The following is a 19,643-nucleotide window of genomic DNA, read 5'->3' on the forward strand; positions in this document are numbered from 1 at the left end:
AAGATCGTGGGCTCATATTGTTATTTAGAATTTAAATGTATCATTTCCTAGTTTTTAAGTAACATCTTTGATATTTTTAGTTGTAGCTCTCTTCCATTGAGCTTCTTAGTTTCTAATAATATTAACATTTATTTCTTTTACCTTATGGTACGCATAAAATATTTTCAAAATTATAATACTAATATTACTACAAAAGATAAAAATACCGAATATTAAAGATTTCTTTGCAATTCTTCTTCTCCGTAGAATATACCTCATTAAGGATATACAGAGTCCTGTGATTGAAAGGGATTTAGAATAATTCTTTTCTCTGAGGCATTGTGTACCCAGTATAATATACAATTAGGTTCATTTGTTTCCATTTATTTATAACCTCTGAGTTTGCTTTTTCCCTTTTTGATTTAATGTTATTTTTTGACTAATAAAATATTTACATGTTTAAAAATTCAAAACTATATAAAAAGGTTTACTCAGAAAAGCCTCACTTCTTTCCTTAGCCCCGCCACTCTACCCACCCCACAAGAAGTAACCATTTTTATTAGTTTGGGTTTATTCTTCTAGTATTTCCTTTATATATAAACTATACATTAAAAATAAAAAATATATAATATATATAATTTCCCCTAATTCTTGCATAAAGGAAGTAGCATACTATATATACTCCTCTATACCTTGCTTTTTTTCTTATCCCATTTTTATAATTGTACTATTAATTACAGTCCACGTTTTACCTTGCTTTTTAAACTTAAAATCTATCAAATATCAGAGAGATCCAAATCAGTACATAAAGATCTTCATGATTTTTTACAGCTGTATAGTATTCCATTGTATGGTTGTACCACGGTTTATTCAGTTACTGCTCTATTGAAGGACATTTGGATTGTTTACAGTCATTTTTGATAACAAATAATTCTGCAATCAACAATTTTGTGTGTGCATGTTGTTTTTTATTTATGGCAGTTAATCTTCAGAGTAGATTCCTAGAAGTTTTATTGCTGAGTCAAAGTCAGTGTTTTTATAATTTTGTTAAATATTGCCAAATGCAATTCCATAGGGGTTGTACCATATAATACAACCCTATCAGCAATAATTGAGAATGCCAATTTTTTTTCATATCAATCTGATAGTGACAAATGATGTACAAGTGTCATAGTTATAATTTAATAATGCACTTTTAAACTGCAAAGTGTTCTGTGAGTTCATCCACTCTGCCTGTACTTATTGGACACTCAGTTTTATGCCAGGCACTGAGCCACATGCTGAGGATACAGGGGTAATTAAGACCCGCTTTTGAATAGGTCACAGTCCTGGGATGCCTTAGTTAGGATTAGATTCAGTGGTAGGTAACAAAGACTTGAAAAAAAGTGCTTAAAGAAGATAGGCTTTTATTTCTCTCTCCAGTGAATTAAGTCCATCGCTTGGTTCAGGGCTTGTATGATGGCCCCACAGGATCAAGTTGTCCAGGCTTCTTCCCTCTTGTTTCTCAACTATGCCTGCCTTCTGTTCCCAAGGCAGAATTCTAATTCCCAATAGAATTCCTTCTATTCATGGTTCAGGTTCACGATGGCCTCTGGGGTGCCTGCCTTGATGTCTGCATTCGAGCAGCCAGAAGAAGGAGAAAAAGGAAGCACACGTCCTGCCTTTAAAGAATTTTTTTAAGCAAAACTTTAAAAAAATTTTACATTTTTGCAAGTAATGATATATTGAATTGAACTTATTCCTTATTACTTATGAAATCCCATATTCAATATGCCGGATCATTTAATAATACTACATTTTAATGCTATACATATTTTAATAATAGGAATTTTGTCAAAAGGCTGAATTCTTTGCTGAATTGTGTGTGCTCAAGGGTTCTTTCAGTGTTTTTCTCCCAGTCTGAGATTTCTGGTATGAAATCCAGCTGAAGGATTTTCCACTTTGACTTTAGGATTGTTTTCTCTACAGTGTAAGAAAGCTGCTGTTAACTAAGGAATAAGTGATCACTGAAGATTTTCCTTCATTCGTGACAATGAATGTTTTATTCAGCATGAATCTTCACGTATACTACAAGTATTTCTTTATGAATAAACAATTTCTCATGATTTTTCATTGAAAATCCTCTCCAGCTTGTGTTATCTGTTTTCACTAAAAGGCTTTCTTCTCCTAGTAGATGGGCAGCAACATACCAAGCTTCTTTTACCAAGGAAGGATGGAGATGGGAAGCAACCATGGTTATTACCGTATTTATGGGAGGACATTTGTATGTTGATATTTGAGAGTTTTTCAAACACGTATATTAGTGGTACAACTATTTCACCTTGGTTTCAAGTAACAATGGCCCACTAGAGCTAGCTTACACAAGAAATGATTATTATAAACAGAGCTTAAGTTTCAGGGCCCCTCACTTGCATGGGCCTTTTCCCAGGCCCTATATCTAATTTTTTATTCAGCATTTTACTCTTTTTTTTCCTTAAAGACAGATCCCTAAATTACACAAGTCTTAGGTACCTTAAAATTGGGATCTGCTTCTGCTTTTAAGGCTAAAGTTTGTCTGATAGAATCCAAATGCAAAATTCAGCTAGGCAGGCTTGTCTTCTTTCCGAGCAGCTTGAGTTTCTGTTTTCAGTCTCTTTGGCAATTAGAGGATGATTCGTCTTTCAAGTTCTTATGGGATAGAAAGACTGATTTGTTTTTGGTCCCAATTCCAAGTTCCCAGGGAAAAGATAGATGAACTATCTTGGAGTAAGCATATTAGCTTTCTATTGCTGCTATAAAAATAAATTACCACAAATTTAATGGCTTAAAACAACAGAAGTTTAACGGCTTACAGTTCTGTAGGTTAGAAATCTGCAGGGGTCTCACTGGGCTGACATCAAGGTGCCGGCAGGGCTGCATTCCCTCCTGGAGACTCGGGGAGAATCTGTTTCCTTGCTTTTTCTAGCTTCTAGACGCTACCCACAGTCCTTGGCTTGTGGCTCCCTGTCTCCATCTTCAAAGCTGGCGAGGTTGTATCTCTCTGACCATTCTACTCTAGTCACATCTTCCTCTGACTCTTCTTTTCAGTCTCCTTCTTCCACTTTTAAGACCCTTGTGATTACACTGGGCCTACCTGAATAATCCAGGATGCCCTTCCCATCTTGAAGTCAGTTCATTAGCAATCTTTATTCTGTCTGCAACTTTAATTCCCTTGCATTTAACCTAACACATTCCTGGGTTTTGAGGTTTAGGATGTGGACACCTTGAGGGGTGGTTGTTCTGCCTACCCTGGTGTCCATGCCAGTCCAGTCAAACATGGCCTAGGGTTGGGGTCACACAATCATGAATCTATTGCTATGAATTGGGAGGCAGTTTACAGGTTTTTATAAACTGGCTGGATATCCCAGAGATTCTCTGCTACTTCTCTGACGTGTAGAAAGGCACTGGGATGGGAGCAGGCTGTGACCAAGCCTGGAGATTCCCAAGTGGAACATGGGTTTTCCTCTCATCTGACTCAGGAAGGACTGAGAGCACAAAGGGGACAAGGATGGAGAATAGAGTAAGGGTCTTTGGAAGAGGCTAGGCCTTCTGGACCACAGATTCCCCCTCTTTGTCCAAATAATAATAACTAATGGAGGCCAACAAGTACATGAAAATATGCTCAACATCATTAGTCACTAAGGAAATGCAAATCAAAACCATAATGAGATAGCACTTCACGCCTACTGGGATGGCTATAATAATAATAATTTTTTAAAAATCGTGGAAAATAACAGGTGTTGGCGTACATGTGGAGAAATTGGAACCCTCGTCCATTGCTGGGAGGAATGTATGTGAAAATGGTGCAGCCACTGTGGAAAACACTTGGTGGTTAAACATAGAGTTACTATATGACCCAAAAATCCCACTTCCAGGATATACCTAAAAAGAATTGAAAACAGGTATTCAAACACATACTTACACACACATTTTCATAGCAGCATTATCCACAGTTGCCAAAAGGTGGAAACAACCCATGTGTCCATTAATGGATGAATGGATTAAACAATATGGTATATACATGTTACTGGAATATGGAATTATAATATATATATTATGTATATATTACTCATATATATCATTCATTAGAAGGAATGATGTTCTGATACATGTTATAGTGTAAATGAACCTTAAAAACAGTATGCTGATGGAAGAAGCCAGACACAAAAGGTCACATATCATATAATTTCGTTTGTGTTAAATGTCTAGATCAGGTAAATTCAAAGAAACAGAAAGAATATTGATGGTTGCCAGGGGCTGGGGAAGGACAGAATGGGGAGGAACTGCTTAATGGGTATGGGGTTTTATTTTGGGGTGATGACGAAGTTTTGGAACTTGGTAGAGGTGGTGGTTTCACCATCTGGTGAATGTACTAAATGCCACTGAATTGTTCACTTAAAAATCATTCATTTTATGTTATGTGAATTTCACCTCAATTTTAAAAGTCATTGTATTATTTTAAAAAAGAAGTAATGGAATTGCCACAATCAGTCCACATTTTGTCCTCTACCTTAAGTGGAGCACAGTTCTAGATCATGTTTGGGAATCATGTTCTGTCACAGGCAAAGACTTTCTAGGAAGAAACAAACACAGTCACAGCTTTCAAGTAGCAGTTGGTTTCTTCCTTGATTTACATCTTTATTTACCTTTACTGTGCCTATATAAGCTTATAAGAAAGACAAATCACAGAAAATAACATAAAAGTTTAAAAGTAATAGGAAGGAGCAGGAGGAAAACATATCAGAATAGGAGTTGTAGACAAAGTAGAAAAAGAAAATGCAGATATACGATCCTCACTGTGGCAACACTTGAACCACAAATTTGGCTATGAGCTTCCACTCAACCAAAGCAAAAAGGGAAACTTGGCTGACAAAGTAGTATCTTCAACTAGTTCTTCAGATGACATTTTTCTCGAATATCACAGTCCTGATTGCCTCCCCCATGTACAGACCCTAAATTGAGTGCAGTATTCTTGAGAGTGGTCTAAGGGGAGAAGATTAGCCTGGGACTCTCATGTTCTTTGTTTTGGACAGTGTTTCAATTGATATATGACTTGAGATTGCATTCTTTTCTTTTTTTTTTTTTGTCAGAAGCCACATCTCATTCTGAATTCTTATTGAGTTTCATCACCTAAATTACCTTATTTCTCTTTCACATGTAAAGCTATTAAGGCAGATTTCCCCTACCCTTATAACTGGAGAACTAAATAGCACTGGCTAGGGCCAGACGCTGTTCTGGGAGTTTTATAAACATTTTCTCAGTAATATTCATAACAACCTAAGAGGGAAAGATGACAAAACTAAAAGCTCAGAGAGGCTCTGAGATCACATAACTAGTGAGTGGTGTCTGGGATTTGAACTCAAATCCACCTGATTCCAAAATCCAGGCTTTTTGCATAACCCACACAGACTGCAGAAACTTGTGTTCTTTATTTTTGAACTGAAGTGAAGGAGTTGACATTTAACTAGTAGTGTGGTAGGGGGTGTTTAACAACTGACTCTTGGGGAGGGGATGCCCAGGTATGTTGTAGTTGCCAATTTCTGTGGTGTAAATACTCCGTCTGTGGCCAATTTCAGTTTACCAAGATGATTTCAACAGGCTTGAAAATGTCCCGAAAATGCAACCATGGTTCCAGCACACACCTGCTGCATTTTAACTCTGTTAAATTTCATCTTGTTCAGCACCATCCGGTCTGCTGTTAATGGTTGGAAACAGATGGTTTGCACTGATCTTGTTTGCTTTGTTTCCACAGGGGCTATACCAGCTCATCTTGGATATCATTGTGATGATCCGAGTGTGCAAAATGTTCCGCCAAGGCCTCAGGGGATTCCGGGAATATCAGATCATTGAAACTGCTCACAGAAAGCACCCTATCTTCTCCTTCTGGGATGTAAGCAGCTGGGCTCAGCAGGATTATGAGGCTTTGAGGGGTCCAATAAATAGCACCCCACTTCCCAGCCCAAGCTGTGAACGAACTAATAGAGAAGACAAAGGGTAAAGCAGATGGGAGACCCAACTGCCACCTTCATTAATGGTCAGATGTACATTGGATACTATGACTTGTATCATCAGGCAAGAGGGTTGCCTAATACTGAGCCCCAATACACAATCACAAGCAGTGCTGGACCAAGGCAAAGAAGGGTGGAGCAGAATGTGGCTCTGAGGGAAGGACAAGGGACAATCATGCCCAGTTTTTCCTTCCAAACTCCTCAAGGAGTTTAAGCCACTGCTTGTTGTGGAAGGAGAGAGGCTAGTAGTGTGTTCCACTAATACAACTTCCGCATAGAAAGAAGCATCAGGAGTGGAGAAGATGCATTCCCCATTCCAACAGGGATCAAAGGAACTAGTAGGAATCCGGGAGTTATGATGTAGTCAGGGTTTTCAGAATGCCCACAAATTGGACATCTACCCTACCTTTTATCCTGCCGCCCCACCCCCTCCCCATCATTCTTAAATATGAAGGGAACATTTTCAGGGCGCTGTTAACTGTGGCGATCATGCTTTCTAGATTTTATAGAAGGTCCCGATTTCAAACACTGTATCCCAATGGTAGATCATGTGCCCTTTTATGGCTCAGAAAAATTGATTGCCATTCTGTCAACTTGCTCTTGTTCCCCAAAGATGTCTTCATTACCACTCTGTGATTTACCCAGGACTCCAAAGTTTCCCCAGCCAATACCTGGACAAACCCTACCCACAGAGCCAAGAGTGACTAGATCCAGCCCCAGAACCTGAGAGACTGATGTTGGATCTCAGGGAGGACATTCCGACTCTCAGGGTGTCGTGGAGATGGTGAAGCCACGGGCCCTGGAGACCAGGAGCCTTTGTTTACTGGGAGACTCTGGCTGATGTGGGGATAGTTGGAAGCTGTAGCCCCAGAGTCAGGTGCTCAGGTAGCGAGAAGCTAAACCCACTCACATTGCTCAGCCAGGGAGGCCTTGGAGGCCATATGGCTGTGGGGTATAGGGCTGGGGGCCCATCCTGGGCCAGGCTCCCCGGAGACCCCTCAGAATCCTGCCACCACCCCCACGCCACCTCCATTTATAGATTGTGTTTCCATGTGGTGTTTCTCAGGGAGGCCCCTGGAGGATGGCTTGATGCCATGCCCAAACCTAGTGCAGAGGTGGGGCTTTTAAGCAGAAGTGGACATGAGGGGGCAGCTGGTAAGAGGTTTCCCGTGGCTTCCTGCCCACCATGGTGATCCAAGTACTATAGGATGGTTTGGGATGCAAAATTCTAGGGGAGACCTGGCTGATCCTCCCTCCTGCCTTCTCCTCTTTTCAGAATAAGAGACAAGGCCGAATCACATTTGATACCATGGACTTCGTTGCAGAGGAGGTATGCACAGCCCTGGGCTTGCTGTTGGGGATCTTCTGTCTACTGTGTCCTGGAGGATGCACTGGGCTGGGCATCAGGGAAGCTGGTTTCAGTCCAGGCTCTGCCCAGGGTGTCACCCTGAGCTAGCCATTTAGTTTTCTCTACCACCACCACCCCTCCCCCAGCCCTGGCATTCCAAGACTGTGAGCTCCCCTTAACCAGTTGTCACTTCATAGTCAAGCACGGAGAGCTCCCTGAGTTTGGACCTGTGGGAAAATAGTGGGAGGCAAAGCAGAAGATGTGAGAGCCCCAGACACAGGAGAAAAAAGATTGAGGGGTGGGAGGCAGGGGGGAAAGTCCTGCTCTAGGACTCAAGAATTGGCCTGTGTGTGAATTCTGGTGCCCTATGAGACCCTGGGAATACCATCCTCCACCTGGGTGTTGGAGGAGGTGGTTGGTTCATATGTCCTTAAGGCATCTTCCTGCCCTGATACCTGTGTGAAGCTTTGGATCGTTTTCGGGTCTTGGCATTTCAGGAGTCATTGTTATCTTCCTGGCTTCTCCCCACCAAACCGAGGAAATTTTTTAATTAATTTTAAAAATGTAAAGAGCCTACTTATTGATAGGGAAGATCCAGTGTGCCCTCAGTCGGCCTGGAGCAGCAGCCATGCTGGTTTTCCTCTCAAGGAAACATGGGGAGAACAGAACTTTTTAATTGGCGCCAGGACCACCTGTGCTTAACCCCTGCCCACCCCTTTCCCCACATGGGGCCAAGGTGTGGCTTCGGGTGCCTTTCTCTCCTGGGCATAATCTGATTTCTTGGGTCCTATCTGGTATGATGCACAACCAGTTGTCAGTCTAATTCGGGTTTCTGCAGTTTTCCAGACCAGCTAGTGTCAGACACTGGGCTTGAAGATTACCCAAATCTTACCCTTCAGACAGGTAAAATTAGGGGCCTGTCTGAGAGTACAGAACTTAAGAGATGAAGGCAATTCTGCACGAGGTGGGAGAGGGAAAGAAGAGGGCACAAAGGAAGAAGCCATTGTGTAGGCGAGGTTTCGCAGGCTCTTGAGTGAGTTGTGTTTAACTCTGGCTCCAATGCAGAGAAAGACAAGTAGACACCTGAGTTAAAAACCTGCCCTGCATGACAATGGGATTGGGAAAGCCATAAGGACCACACTGCATTTTGTCTAGTTTATGGATGGATGAGTAGAAAAATAGGGGAAGGAAACAAACAAACAGACAAAGGTACCCAGTGTTCTTTTTTACTTCAATTGCTCTTTTTCACTTTAATTATTATTCTTGTTATTTTTGTGTGTGTGCTAATGAAGGTGTCAGAGATTGATTTAGGTGATGAATGTCCAACTATGTAATGGTACTGTGAACAATCGAATATATGATTTGTTTTGTATGACTGCGTGGTATGTGAATATATCTCAATAAAATGAAGATTAAAAAAAAAAGCTACCCTGCAGAGTGACAAGTTTTCTTTTTGGAGTGACAAAAATGTTTTAAAATTGATTGTGTTGATGGTTGCACAACTCTGTGAATATACTGAAAACCATTGAATTGTACACTTTAAATGGGTACATTATATCTCAAAAAAGCTGGTGTTGGTATGTGTATATCCACACACTTCACATGCACGCACACACACACACACATATATATACCTGCCCATTGGCACAGTGCACTTAGACTGATAACTAAGCTTCAGTATAATTCACCTTGGGCCTCTAATATTGCTGAACTTCTCAAGGAGAACCCTTAGCGTTACAGAGGCTTAGAGTTGTGGAATCATTTACTGCAACAATTGTGAAGAATTGGAAACCATGGGTAGATATCAAAAATATTGTTTGTTTGTTTTTAATTTGATTTTGAAATAAATTCAAAGTTATAGGAACAGTTGCAACAACAATACAAACCCCATACACAGAATTCCAGCATACCCTGACCCCCCTCCCCCGATACTCCGATCCACCAACTTTAACATGCGTTCAGACCGCCATTTCTCTTTCCCTCCCTCCCTCCCTCCGTATCTATCATCCATCATCTATTACTCTGTCTTCTGAACATATGAGAGCAAGCTGCACACATCCTTGAACAAACACTATAATTCACATATACAATTCCCATGAACAAGAACATTCTTTTATGCAATCCCATTAAGTGCAGCTAAGAAGTTCAAGAAATTCAACATTGCTACAAAGTTTACAATCTATATTTCCTTTTTTTTTTTTTTTTTTCCTTATGTCTCAACTGTGTCCCTTTGAGCCTCCTGTCCTCCATCCTCAGTTCCCATCCAGGATCATTCTTGGCATTCAATTGTCGTCAATTTAGACTGTTTTTTTCAATTGTGGGAGCATATATACAACCTAAATCTTCCCATTCCACCCCCTTCCTAGCATTCCATTAGTGGGATTAATCACATTTAGAATGTTGTAATGCTATCACCTTCCCACCATCCATTATTAGAAATTTCCCTTCACCTCAAACAGCAACCCTACACTCATTTCTTAACTCCCCATTGCCCCTTCCCCCACTTCTTGTAACCCATACTCTACTTTTCATCTCTATGGTCATATTCTCTGATAATTTCTTTGTGTTTACTGTGGGGTTTAAAATTAACCTCTTAAATCCATAACAATCTTGTTTTTCTTTGATACCAACTTAACTTCAATAGGACACATAAACTATGTTCCTATACTTCTCCATTCCCCCACCTTTATATAGTTCTTGTCAAAAATTACATATTTTACATTGAGTTCAAAACCACTGATTTGTCATTAGAGTTTGTGTATTTTATATCATGTAGGAAGTAATTAGTGGAGTTACAAATCAAAAATTATTGACTTCTATTTGTATTCCATTGTGGTCAGAGAATGTGCTTTGAATATATTCAATTTTTTTTTTTTTTTAATGTATTGAGGCTTTTTTTATGTCCCAGCATATGGTCAATTCTGGAGAAAGATCCATGATCACTAGAGAAAAATGTGTGTCCTGGTGATTTGGGATGTAAGGTTCTATATATGTCTGTTAAAATTCTCTATATCTCTCTCTCCTTTCTTTGTTTCTCTATCGGTAGGGTCCCCTTTAGTATCTGAAGTAGGGCAGGTCTTTTATTGGCAAAGTCTCTCAGCATTTGTTTGTCTGCGAAAAATTTAAGCTCTCTCTCAAATTTGAAGGAGAGTTTTGCTGGATAAAGTATTCTTGGTTGGAAATTTTTCTCTCTCAGAATTTTTAATATGTCATGCCACTAACTTCTCGCCTCCATGGTGGCCGCTGAGTAGTCACTACTTAGTCTTATGTTGTTTCCTTTGTATGTGGTGAATTGCTTTTCTCTTGCTGCTTTCAGAACTTGCTCCTTCTCTTCAGTATTTGACAGTCTGATCAGAATATGTCTCGGAGTGGCTTTATTTGGATTTATTCTATTTGGAGTTCACTGGGCATTTAAGCTTTGTGTATTTCTATTGTGTAGAAGGTTTGGGAAGTTTTCCCCAACAATTTCTTTGAATACTCTTTTTAGACCTTTACCCTTTTCTTCCCCTTCTGGGACACCAATGAGTCTTAAATTTGGACGTTTTATTTTATCTATCGTATCCCTGAGATCCATTTCTATTTTTTCAATTTTTTTCTCCATTCTTTCTTTTGTTCTTTCATTTTCTGTTCTGTGGTCCTCTAGGACACTGAGTCGTTGTTCAACTTCCTCTAATCTTGTTTTATGAGTACCCAGAGTCTTTTTAATTTGGCCAACAGTTTATTTCCATAAGATCTTCTATTTTTTTATTTACTCTTGCTATTTCTTCTTTATGCTCTTCTAGGGTCTTTTTTATGTCCTTTATATCCTGTGCCATGTTCTTCTTCATGTCCTTTATATCCTGTGCCATGCTCTTGTTCTTTGATTGTAGTCCTTTGATTAATTGTGCCAAGTACTGTGTCTCTTCTGATATTTTGATTTGGGTGTTTGGGACTGGGTTCTCCATATCATCTGGTTTTATCATATGCTTTAAGATTTTCTGTTGTTTTTGGTCTCTTGGCATTTGCTTTGCTTGATAGGGTTCTTTCAAGTTGTAAAAAATACCAGTCTAATTTTCAGAACTACAAGTTGGTGGCATACACTTTCTCTAACTAACCAGCAGATGGTGTCTGTGAGTCACCTATTCCCCTCAAGCCAGTTCTCCTCGACTTTGTCTTTGTGGTGTGTGGGGAAACGATTCTTGTGGGGTTCAATTGGTGAATTCAGTTTGGGTGTGTTTTTGGTGCTGTCCGCCCTGAATGTGGGGCATGTGTCTGGGTGGTTAGTGAGGCAGGGCATCTTTAATAATCAAACCTCCCAGGTGTTCCTGGAGATTCAAGGCTGTTGCAAGAGTCTAAGCCTTCATTTCAGTTTTGCCCCAGATTTTCTCTGCCGCTGACACACAAGTCACCAGCATTGACATAGCGTCCCTGGGTTTTCCAAGTGGGCCCTTTTCTCAGCTGTGATCTTCCAGAACCTCTGCTAAGGGAAGGCTGGGCTACATCACAAGTGAGTGCCGTTCCTCAAGGGAAGCCTCGGGCCACCGGGCCATACAGGGGCGCTCCCAGCCTGATGCAAAGATGGCTGAATGGGGCTTCTCACCGCCCCCCCCCCCTTTACTCACAGCTCTGCCTTCCCAGCTCCGTGGGACGACTAGCTGTGTATACACCCAAGGCCACTGTCCATGGCCAACATTGTGGCATGTGCACGGTGCCGTGGGATACACTCCCCATCACACTGGGTTTCCTGGTGCAGCTCTGGGCTGTGGGTATGGCCCCGGGCAGGAGTATCTCCAGCCCGCCAGGGAGCCGGCTGCAAGCAGCGTGTTTTCCTTCTCCTTTTGGCTCTCCCCTCTGGCCCCCTGGCCCTGAGGGAATCAGCAGCGGTCCGTCCTCCATGCCAGACACCAAGAGGTTGGCATAGCCCACTCCTGCTGTGCTTCACTGCATGGTTCTCACTGTTGTAACTGCAGCCGCTCCTGGATTTTTTTTTTTTTTTTTAAAGAACTAGTCCGTCTCCAAATGCCAACCCCCGGTTTCCCCACACCGCAGCATGACTGTGGGGCTTTCAGCTGGCTTCCTCACTTGTTTTAGAATGCAGACTCCCGGTTTCACCAAGTGCATGGTCCCTGTGGATTTAGCAGACCGTGTCCAGCTGGTGCATCGCTGAAACTGGTGTTCTGGGTCACTTTCTGATTTTTATCTAGTATTTTTCACGGAGGCATTTTTTTGCCCTGTCTCACTTAGCTGCCATCTTAGGTTCTCCCAAAAATATTGTTTTAAAAAACAATATTGTTCAGTGAAAAAAAGTTACAAAAATGATGTGTATAGCCTAATGTTTATACAAATAAAAACCAAAATAATGCTGTACATATTCCATGGGTACATGTATATGTACAAGTATAAAAAGGCTTGAAAGGCAGATAAAAATGGCAAACCCTGGTGGTGGGGAGCAGATGTAGATTAGGGGTTCTATGGTACAAGGGGATTTTAAACATTTGTATTGTTCTGATTTTTAAATATAGTCATGTATTACAGGAATTATTTTCAACTAAAAGTTGATACATAAGTAAGAAAGAGAAAAGAAGCAGACAGGCCGTGTGTTCGTGGCTGATTGTGGTGATGGGATTGTGGACAGTCACTCTTTTATCTTTTCCTGCTGGAAAAGCCCACTAGAGCTAGCTTACACAAGAAATGAGTTATTATAAGCAGAGCTTAAATTTCAGGGCCCCTCACTGTTCTGGCAGGGGGTGGGAGAGGTGAGAAGTGGGCCCTGAGAAGCAGGCAGGGGTCTGCTTCTATGGTAGGTCTGCATCCTGTCAGATTTAGGGAATTCCTGGGTGTGTAACATCCCCACCATTCCCAGGAGCTACTTAGGAGTTAAGGTGATAAAACTTACCCAGAAAAACAAGTAACAGAGTCAGTTCTGTAGGAATCCAGAGAAGAGAGTCTTTAAGTGTTGGGGTCGTGAGAGAGACTTTGTGGAGGAATTAGGAATTAGGCCCAAAGGATCTGTTTAATTTATAGAGACCAGGGGTATCTGTATTTTGTCATAAAATGGCTCTGCAATAGAAATCCCAATAGGTTATTGATAGCAAGAGAGTGTAGGAAAGCAGGAAGATTGAACTTGACAGATTCTGTGTGCCCTGGCTGTGTGCCAGGTGCTGTTGTAAGCCCTTTACACTTGTTAACTCTGTTAGTTATACACATGGGTTCTGCGGTTATCAGATAGGGAAACCGAGGCACAGGGAGGAGATGTGACTTGCCCCAGAACACACATTTAGGAAGTGGCAGGGGTGAGATTCAAACCCAGGCAGTAGGCTCCAGAGCCCATGAGCTTTTAATCCCTAGGCTACACTTCCTTTCTGGGTGAATATGTGAGGCTTCTTAGCTGTTTTCTGATGCCCAGAATTCTTCATGTCCCATTTTCATTTTGCTTCTGTGAAAATGACTGTTATGTAAGACTGCCAGCATTCGTTCATTCTTTCCATAATATTTTATTGAGTGCTGACTACACGTGAGTCATTGTTTTGGAGTAGCACACAAGACAGATAAGGTCACTGCCATGTTTACATCGGGGCTTATATTCTAGAGCACCTTTGCCCAATGGAAGTGTTCTTTAATCTGCGTGGTTCAGTACAGGAGCCACCAGGCACATGTGGTTATTGAGCACTTGAATTGTGGCGAGTGAGACTGGGGAACTTAATATTTAATTAATTGAATTTAATTTAAATTTTAATAGCCACATGTGGCTAGTGGCACCCAAAGGGGGACAGTGTAGTTCACGTGTGTATATGTGTGAGCACAGGGTGGGGAAACGACAGATAATATACATGTTAACAAAAAAGGAATAAAATCATTTCAGAAACTATTAACTGCCTTGAAGACAATGATACGGGGTCTACCCAGTGCTGGGTAGTGGGGCTGGTGCTTTAGCTCAGGTGATCCAGGAGGGCTCAGATGATCCAGGAGGGACTTGCTGAGGAGGTAGCAGCATCTCAGCTGAGACCACAAGGATGGGGAAGAGTCAGCCATGTGAAAATCTAGGGAAAGAACATTCCTGCCATGGAAACAGCCCCAGCAAAGACCTCAGGGCAGAACCAAACAAGGCACATGCAAGGGGGGTAGGAAGGAAGCTGGAGAATAGGGGATGAAGGCAAGAGGTTGGAGATGAGGTCAGAGTGTGTGGGTTTGGCTGAAAGTCTCTGGCAGTTTCTCTTAGGCTGAGGCAAGGGGGAAGGTCGCCCCCGAAGGGAGTTGCATGTGTGCCAAGGGGAGACTAAAGGGCTCCTGGGGCCAGGGGAGCCCTGGATTACCTGGGAGGGTCAATGAATGCAAGGGCAGTGTGGTCGAACAGCTGGGGATATTGGCCTGGGGATGTGGCAGCTCTGGGATATAATTCTGCCTGAGTCCCATGAGCAGGAATAATAATAGTGCCTTGCTTCTCGTCTGGGAGAGGATGCAGGGAAGTGGTGCATGCAAGATGCTTCTGGCGATGCCAGACTCGCAGGGGCACTCACCACCTGCCAGCCGCTTCCACGTGGAGAAGGGAGAGCAGGAGTGTGGGGAGTGGCCTGCTGGTGCATGGGGGAGCTGCTTGCTGTGTCCCATGTGTCACTCTGGCCCTCTCTCCCCAGGGTCACTTTCCTCCAAGGGCCATTCAGATCACCCGGAAGAAGCCTTCTTGGAGGCTGGAGAGCGAGATTCATGCCCTTTGGAACCTCTTGCAGATTCTGGATAGCTACCGGAATTACACCAAGACCCTGCAGCTGCTCCTGGCCAAAGTCATGCGCTTTGAAAGGTCAGTGAGGGACATGCCCCCTCAGCTCCTGGGCTGGGCTGGGCAGGGCTGAGCAGGAAGAGCCTGGCTGAGAAGGCCACACCAGGCCCTGTGGCCTGCTCTGTGGGGGACAAGCTGTGAAAGGCCTCCTCTCAGTTCACCTTGGTGTCACTCCAATGGAAGGAGCTCACTTGATCTCAGTCGTTAATTGACAGCCTGCCCAGAATTCAAAAGTCATTGAACTTGAGATCTGGTGAGGACTCAAAAAGGATTTGGTCCAGTTCCCTCATCCAGATGAGGAAACTGAGGCTCAGAGGGTAAAAACAACTTGTCCAAGGAAGTCACATAATCAGAAGCAGAGCTGAGACTCAAATCCAGACCCCTTGCAGGGCACCAGGCTGCCTTCTAGGACCCGCAGAATTATGCTATGCCATGTGGATACAAAGGAGGAGGGGTCATATTTCCCTTCAAGCCAGAATGGGTCACTGGTGACTGTGCAGCCTCCAGGTGGTACAAAAGAAGAGGTCTGGGAACTTGGATGAGAAAAAAATTGCCTCTCTATTTTCATTAACCTTTTACTGAAGTTTAGCATTTCTTTCAATCATGAATGTGGGCAACAGAGCACTGTATATTAGCCATGCCTGTAACTTTTTCACCAAAAGAAATCATATCATATTTTCATGTTGTATTGAAGTCACTGCAGATAGCTCAAAAAATGATTCACATTCATTACATCTTTGAAAGCATGGTAGTTATAAGATCTGCTGCTAGATCTTGTTATTCAGTGCCTTAATAAAGAAGCACATAAGGAAACACATATATTGCTACATTACAAATTTGTTTTTTTTTTTAAAATTCAATAACTATAATTTTGCTGTCTTTTATTTTATGCATTTAAAACATTAGTCTGTGAAGGCTTCACCAGATTATTAAAGGGTCCATGGACCTAACAGAGTAAATATCCTGTATTGGAGAAAGTCTAAGAGTTGTGTGTTGAAATACTGCCCATTTCTAGGACATCGCAATGGTTGAAGGAAGAGACAGCCTAGCAGAATATTTGAGGTAAGGCTTGTCTTGAAAATCCAGGATGGAAGGTCGCTGTATGTTTGTGCCCTGGTACCTTCCTTCATGGAGATCTCAGTCTCTCTGGACAGACAAGACATAAACACAACCAACTACAGATTAAGGCCCTTTGTTACCTGTGCAGGATCTGTTTCACAGGTAATAACACGAGGGAAGAGAGAACCCTCCAGCTGGATTGGTCAAGGCAGTTTCACAGAAAAGGTGGCATTTGAACAGGTAGATTTGACAGTTGGAGATGCAGACAAGGACATTCCAGGCAGAGGGAACCATCTGCTATGTTCTGTCCAGTGAAGAAGAGCAAGTCTTCACTGTGTAAAGGAAGATTCCATGGCAGGCAGTGTGGTGTGGAAAAAAAAAGAATCACAGAGCTAGAAGCGCTGAAATTTAACACTGCCCCTGCCCCTATGTGACTTATAAGTATAGCGTGTGACATCAGACAAGTCATTTAACTCTTTAGAGCCTCAGCATTCTCTTCAGTGAAATGAGGATCATAATTTGGATTTCACAGGGTTTTCTGTGACAATCAAGTGAGGTGGTGATTCTTAAAGCCCTCTCATAATTGTTGATATTTCCAGGCCTGGGAATTAGCAGATTGGACAGTATCCTTTCAGTTGCAAGTGACAGAAAACCCACCCCAACCTGACAATCAGAGGGGAATGCTCTGGCAGCTCACATTTTGAAAGGTCCTGGGAGACATCTCTAGCTTCAGGCTCAGCGGGATTCAGGGACTTGGAGTCACCAGGACCCAATGTCCAGCTGTCTGTCTTTCTCCATCTCCTGGCACTTCAGTTATGTATGTTTCCTTCTCATTGTGACAGCCACAACTCCAAACTTCTCTTTCCAGTTTCAGTCCCTTAGGAAAGAGAGATCCCTTTTCCCAATCATTCATGTCGAAGTCCTAGGGTTAGTTCTTTCTGAACCAGATCAGCTTTTCCCGCATCATCACCACAGTCACTGATGCTCTGGTGGTCCAAGAGTTGAGGAAGAGTGGTTTCACCAGAGCAGAATTGGGGTGCAGTTGTTGGAGTAAGGTGACCAGATGCTTGGCAGCCAAAGGAACAGATGTCTGTTCCAGGAGATTCGGGGTCTGTGCTGATGGTTGTGACTCGCTGTGTGACCTTCAGCAAGCCATGGGCTCCAGGGGCCTCACTTTCCTCATCCCCCAGATGGAGGTTGATCTCGAATGGTCTCAGTGTCTTTCTGGCTCCAGCTATAGGAGTCCTAGCCTGTGCTCCCTCGCCCCTGAAGTCTCATTTCCTGATTGAATACTCCTGCTGCTTCTGGCCCTGGTCAGCTGAGCCGTCTCCTCTTTCCTGCATTATTAAAGAGCCCAGGCTGGTACCAGCCCCTGGTTTGTACCTGAGCAATTAATTCACAGCCAGAGCGGGGAGGCCTGACAGCCACTGGCTTCAGCCTAATGTGGTTCTTCATCCATTTGTCTCCAGAGCTTTCTGTCCTCCCAGCACCCCCCTGAGGAGTTTGCTGCTGGGTCGTGAGCCCAGTGGGGGACTCCAGGAGCTCAGAAGAGGGGACCCACCATGGGCTGGGTCAGGGAAGGCTTCCCAGATCCGAGCTGGTCCTTGAGCCCCTGAAGGAATTTGAATCGATGGAGAACAGAGGGAGGGTCAGTCCAGGCATAGGGAACAGTGGGACCCAACTGATGGAAAAGGGAGCATCTGCCCTGAGCAGAGGGTTGGTCCTCCTGTGGCTGGGGGGCCAGCGAGTTGGGAAGGAGGAAGAGGGGGGCCTGCTGAGGCAGTGCCCTGAGCTCCAAGTTGGGGGAGATGACGGCAGTTTGGAAAACATAATGCTCCCATTGGGGCACTTCTGCTAAGGCCACAGGCTCGGCAGACCTTGGTAGAGGCTGAAGGACAGACTTCGGGGCTCCCTGCAGCCTTCTGGGTAAATTCCAAACTTGGCCCAACTTTTGAGACCCTTTATGATTGGAACCATCCAAACTTCTCCCCCATCTCTCCCCCAGCACCGCCCCCCGTGCCTTTCCAACCTAAGTGAAAGGCCCGTCTCTGTGCTCCTGAACTAGCCTGTGTGTTACCTCTCCTAAAGCGTCTTTTACCCTCACTACCTTCTGCACTTGATCATAAATTTGAGAATAAAACCTGTGTCCTTTATCACTGTACCTGACAGACACAATTGGTATTTAATTTATTGAAGGAAGAAGGGAAATGAACAAATATTTAAATGGTAAGATTTGAATTTGCGGGTGAAATACAGAAACTTCCCTCTGAGCTTAAGAACTAAATCCCAGGTTGCTCTGGGCCCCGACCCTCTACCCTAAGGGTGCCCCGTGGAGCAGTGAGCCACTGGGGATCATAAGACCATTTATCCATCTCTTTCTGGGCACGCTCATCTGCATTTTACAGATAAAGGAAACTGAGGCTCGGAAAGGGCATTTGAGTCTCCCAGCTAAGTGGCAAAACTGGGGTTAGGACCCTGATCTGACTCTAAAGCCATATAATCATTTAGCTAGTCTTCTAACCCATGCATTATTTTCAGTGTTCATCCATTCCTTTATTCAACAGACGTTCATTGAGCATTTCCTATGTGCCTAAGCACATGGGACAGTGAACCTGACCAGCAGAGTCGCTGCCCTCAGGACACTTCATTCCAACAGGCAATGACTAGATGGGTGTTAGTGAGGGGGTCAAGCCTCGATGGGGCTCAGGCTGGGGTGAGCTGTCCTGTGTGAGGTCCCTTCTAGTCCAAGTCTGTGATTTGTACCCCCAAGCAAAGGGCACACCAGTTCGTATCTCTTCCCAGCATGGACCGGGCTCTGCGTTGCTCCCAGATCAACTGGCCATGGTCTTTTCCCAGGTTTGGTCGCAGACGTGTGATCATCAAGAAGGGGCAGAGGGGAAACAGCTTTTATTTCATCTACCTGGGCACGGTCGCGGTGACCGAGGATGAGGATGGCAGCAGCGCCTTCCTGGACCCCCACCCGAGGTTGCTGCAAAAGGGCAGCTCTTTTGGGGTGAGCACAGGGGGAAGGGCCTGGCTTCCTGGGGTGGGGTTGGGGTGTGATGGGATGCCTCGTCCTGCTGTACGTTCTGAAAGTCACTGCCCCATCATGGGCCCCAGCACCTCCCCCTGCCCCTGCCCCTGCCCCTGCCCCTGCCGAGGGAGTGGAGCCAGGTGCTGTCCCAGACTGACCTCTTTGTCTGGGATGTTTGAGGATTATGTCCCCTGAATAACCCTTTAGAGATGCGGTGACTCCACAGCGAGGTCTCTCCAGTCTCCTCTCCTCTGGCACATTCCATTCAGGTCTGTTGTCTCTTTTTCCACCATCAGTCTTCTAAGAGGGAGGCACGTGGGCCTAGTTGGAGGGAATGAGCGGGCAGCACAGAGGGTCCAGGGAACCTGCAGTCTGGCAGGAGAGATTTCAGGGGGACAAAGAAGCAAAGCTGAGAGCAGGAAACCGGGAGTGGCCTCTCAC

At 43.8% G+C, this 19,643-nt stretch overlaps 1 protein-coding gene across 1 annotated transcript in view; it reads left to right on the forward strand.

Moving 5' to 3' along the window:
- Nucleotides 1–19,643, forward strand: part of CNBD2 (cyclic nucleotide binding domain containing 2) — a 71,517-nt gene that overhangs the window by 16,162 nt on the left and 35,712 nt on the right. The window contains exons 2-5 of the mRNA XM_037811654.1: nucleotides 5,750–5,887; nucleotides 7,282–7,335; nucleotides 14,967–15,130; nucleotides 19,025–19,181. Coding sequence (XP_037667582.1) covers nucleotides 5,750–5,887; nucleotides 7,282–7,335; nucleotides 14,967–15,130; nucleotides 19,025–19,181 — 513 coding nt within the window. The remainder of the gene's footprint in view (nucleotides 1–5,749; nucleotides 5,888–7,281; nucleotides 7,336–14,966; nucleotides 15,131–19,024; nucleotides 19,182–19,643) is intronic.

The sequence above is a fragment of the Choloepus didactylus genome, chromosome 19 (genome assembly GCF_015220235.1).
Source record: "Choloepus didactylus isolate mChoDid1 chromosome 19, mChoDid1.pri, whole genome shotgun sequence".
Classification (NCBI taxonomy): domain Eukaryota; kingdom Metazoa; phylum Chordata; class Mammalia; order Pilosa; family Megalonychidae; genus Choloepus; species Choloepus didactylus.